The sequence below is a fragment of the Mus pahari genome, chromosome 14, assembly GCF_900095145.1.
Source record: "Mus pahari chromosome 14, PAHARI_EIJ_v1.1, whole genome shotgun sequence".
In the NCBI taxonomy this organism is placed as follows: Eukaryota; Metazoa; Chordata; class Mammalia; order Rodentia; family Muridae; genus Mus; species Mus pahari.
The window spans coordinates 41,291,907-41,296,225 of record NC_034603.1 but is presented as its reverse complement, the minus strand read 5'-3'; the positions used below and the strand labels follow the sequence as shown (position 1 = coordinate 41,296,225).

The 4,319-nt window shown below is 38.5% G+C and overlaps 1 protein-coding gene across 1 annotated transcript; it reads left to right on the top strand.

Annotated features, from left to right (window-relative positions):
* Positions 1-460: 460 nt before the first annotated feature.
* LOC110331737 (olfactory receptor 1468-like) lies at positions 461-1,399 on the top strand. The gene has a single exon (XM_021212581.1). The coding sequence runs from the start codon at positions 461-463 to the stop codon at positions 1,397-1,399; it is 939 nt and encodes a 312-aa protein (XP_021068240.1).
* Positions 1,400-4,319: the final 2,920 nt, after the last annotated feature.

Sequence of the window (4,319 nt, the reverse complement as noted above, 5' to 3'; positions counted from 1 at the left end):
GATACAGGACATGTATACCTGAGTTTAAAATACTAATCTAAGACATTGGAGAATGTAGGATGTTTGTGGAATTTATATGAAACTATGATGATAAAGTTTAAGCAAATTCTTCAAAAACATTAATATACAAAAAAACTAAAGCAATTTACAAATGAACAAACAACAGTCACCAGGATGAGCAGGTAGCAGGAAAGAGAGGCATTAGTCCATTTTGTATCTCTAAAAAAAAAAAAAAAAAAAAGACATAGAACTGTCTTCTAGGAAAAGAAGAGAAATAGAACCTTATGAAAGAAAAGTTGAAAATATTAATGACAGTAATGATTATAGATATTAGAAGTTTTGAATATTTGATGACTGCAAAATCCACTGTGGTGGAATATATATCCTAGATACATGTTCATTTTTATCTTGAATTTTAAGGGACATGGATATTTTCTAATTAGGATACTGAAGTTAAAGGATGACAATGAACAACAAAACTGTCATCACCCAGTTCATCCTCCTAGGCCTGCCCATCCCTTCAGAGTACCAACACTTGTTCTTTGCCCTGTTCCTGGTCATGTACCTCACCACTGTCCTGGGGAACCTCATCATCATCATCCTCATTCGACTGGACTCCCATCTCCACACACCCATGTACTTGTTTCTCAGCAANTTGTCCTTCTCTGATCTCTGCTTTTCNTCTGTCACAATGCCCAAGTTGCTNCAGAACATGCAGAGNCAGGANACATCCATCNCCTATGCAGGTTGTCTGACACAAATGTACTTTTTATTGATTTTTGGAGACCTAGAGAGCATCCTTCTTTTGGTCATGGCTTATGACCGGTATGTGGCTGTCTGCTTCCCGCTTCATTACATGAGCATCATGAGCCCTACACGCTGTGTGTGTCTGCTAGTGTTATCCTGGATATTTACTGTGCTGTATTCTATGCTGCACACTCTACTCTTGTCTAGATTGTCATTCTGTGAGGATAACGTAATCCACCACTTTTTCTGTGACATATCTGCCCTGCTCAAGTTGGCCTGCTCTGACATTCATATTAATGAATTAATGATATTTATCATGGGAGGGCTTGTTAGCATCATCCCATTCTTACTCATTGTTGTGTCCTATATACAAATTGTCTGCTCCATTCTAAAGATTTCATCTGCTCATATTTTACACAAGATCTTCTCCACCTGTGGGTCCCACCTATCTGTAGTCTCACTGTTCCATGGGACAATTTTTGCTCTATACTTATTTCCATCAGCTAATAACTCTACTGTGAAGGAGATTTCCATGGCCATGATGTGCACAGTGGTGACTCCCATGCTGAATCCCTTCATCTACAGCCTGAGGAATAGAGATATGAGAGATGCCCTTTTTGGAGCCCTGTGCAAGAAGAAAATCTCTTTATGATACCAGTGTGATTTTTACTTAAATTTAACTAGTAAATATACTGATACTATTATAACAAAATGTGCCTTTGCAATGAGACCCACATTCAAGAATATACTACTTAAGAATTCTATTTGCAAGCAGGAGCCTTGCAAAGTAGTTCAGTTAGAGAAGGTCCCCTGAGTGACTAAGTATTGCCACCCTCTGCTTTGCACGTGTGATCTAGATAATCATTAGGTAACAGCCACTGTTTTATCAGATCTCCATTCCTTACCTTCTTGTTATACCAAGATTTTGTGATATTAGACAACTTTCTGTGTTGACTGCAATATGAATAAATGATATGGCATGATACTATGCTAATGTTCAGTAAACTTTTTCTTTGTCTTTTGTTTTTTATTTATTCTTCTCTTATACAATATATCCCAAGTACATCCTCCCTTCCTTCGACTCTTTCTAGATTCTCCACAACCTCCCCACTCACTCAGATCCACTGAACATCTTGTTCCTTTCAGAAAAGAGCAGCATCTTGTGGATACAAACCAAACCGAGCATAACAAGATGCAATAAAACTAGACACAATCCCTCATATCAAGACCGGAGGAGGCAACTCAGGAGGAAGAAAAGGATCCCAAGGGCAGGCAGAAGAGTCAAAGATATCCCCATTCCCATAGGTGTCCCATAGAAAACCAAGCTAAACAACCACACATGAATACAGAGGGCCTAATGCAGACAGACCCATGCAGGCTCTGTGATTGCTTCTTCAGTCTCTGGGAATCCTTATATCCATGCTTAGTTGTTTCTGTGTGCTGTGCTCTCCTGGTTTCTTCTACCTTTCTGTCTCCTACAGTCTTTCCTCCCCGTGTTCTCAAGGATTACCTGAGCTCCTCCTAAACTACATCTGCTCCCATCAGCTGCTCTGATGATGGTTGGGCTAGGCCCCAATCTACCAGTCTAGCAGAATATCATTAGCTATAATTTCATTGACTTTATTTTGGTCATTTATATTTGATTCTACCCTGGGTCTCTGAGTTATCCAGCTTTCAGTTTCTGACCATCCAGGGAGTGTCAGGAATAAACTTCTACTCAGTAGTAAGGGGCTAAAATTATACCAGTCATTAGTTTGCCACTCCTATAAACTCTGAGCCACATTGCCTCAGCACATCTTGTAGGCAAGAGTGGTATAGGGTTTGTGGCTCAGTTGGTGTCCCAGTCCCACCACTAGGACCCTTGCCTGGTTACAGAAAATGGCTGGATAAAGCTCCATGCCCTCCATTGTAAGGGCCAGCACTAGTAGTGAATGGGTTCTAGAAAGGAAGAAAAGAGAAGGTACGGGGAGGGATGAGTCAGTCACCGAGACTGGGATGCTTTGCAACTTCTGACTGACTGGCAATCAGAAATTTTCTTTATTTGTATAGATTCAAAAACATTCATGATTTCAAGAGGTACAATCCTGTGCATTCTTACTTTTCTAGTATTCCCAGGGTTACAGAGCAAACTTAAGATAATAAAGATTTTTTATCATCAGCCCCATGTCCTTATTCCTAAAATTCTCAAATCGTTTTAGCTTAAGCAATCAAGCAAGCATGTAACAGCCTGTTCTCAGGCTGGCAGCACTTTGCAGTTTCAGGATGTTTAGAATGAGAATAGATAAAATCTGAGTCAATCCAGGCAAGTTGTCCTACACTAAGATACATTACTACCTTTTAATGGTCAATCATATTACTTACAGATTTGCCTAAGCCTAATAATTCAGGCTTAAAATCATTGCAGCTGTTACTTAAAATTTTAATGAGTTTGTTCAATAAAGGAATAGTTTTGTTTCTATAATAATTAACATTACAACAACTTGGTATAAATCAACCTTTCCAGGAATGACAAATTCTAATACTTCCTACATTCTTTTATACCACTCATACATGTTATTATATTATCTTAGTCTTTCTAGCTTTTGTTGCTAAGTTATTACTAGAGGCTTAGTATGCATGGCTTACATAACCTATTATCTTGTAGGTTATAATTCTAAGAAATTATAAATGTACTATAAAAAGAGTTCTCTGCTCTGATCTGTTGTCACTACTTCTGTCCTGCTGAATCTTCTCAGCCTCCTCTGAGTTCAAACTATTCTAATTATTTTGTTTAATTAATTTGCTTAGGGGCAGATAACACTCTCCAAGGCACAGAGAAGACTCTCAAGTAGGGTCAACTAAGATTACTTCCTTGAGAGTAGGTGGTAGTACATTTAGGACTTTCTCAGGGGAATACAGAATTGATGTTGTCAGAGAAAGCGTGGGTAAATCATTATGCTAATAGCCCCCTAAGAGTACAACATGGAAACTCAAACTGATTAAAAAAAAAAAAAAAAAAAAAAAAAAAGGCATCAAGACAATGATCACAGCATGTGGCTCAGCTTTGCTGGTACCTTATCAAAACAGCTGGGCTGGCTTCATGACTTACACTATTCCCCTAGGAAATGACTATGCCATTCCATTAATAGGAGTCCTCACTAGGTCACTCTCATGGAATCCAGCTAGTTTCTATTGCAGTAGGTTGCAATGTCATCCCCTAATTGCCCGCACTATTCTAGTTGTCTTTCCACTTACTACTCTCTCCCAATATCCTTCATTCTATCTTCTGTTTCTGTCTCCATCGACACACAACCCGTATACAAAATCTATTCTATTCAGGGCTGAAATCAACCAAGTAGAAACAAAAAGAACTATACAATGAATCAACAAAAGCAGGAGCTGGTTCTTTGATAAAAATCAACAAGACAGACAAACCCTTAGCCAGACTAACCAGAAGGCACAGAGACAATATCCAAATTTTTAAAAATCAGAAATGAAAAGGGAGACAGAACAACAGAAACTGAGGAAATTCAAAAAATCATCAGATCCTACTATGAAAGCCTACATTCAACAAAACTGGAAAATCTTGGATG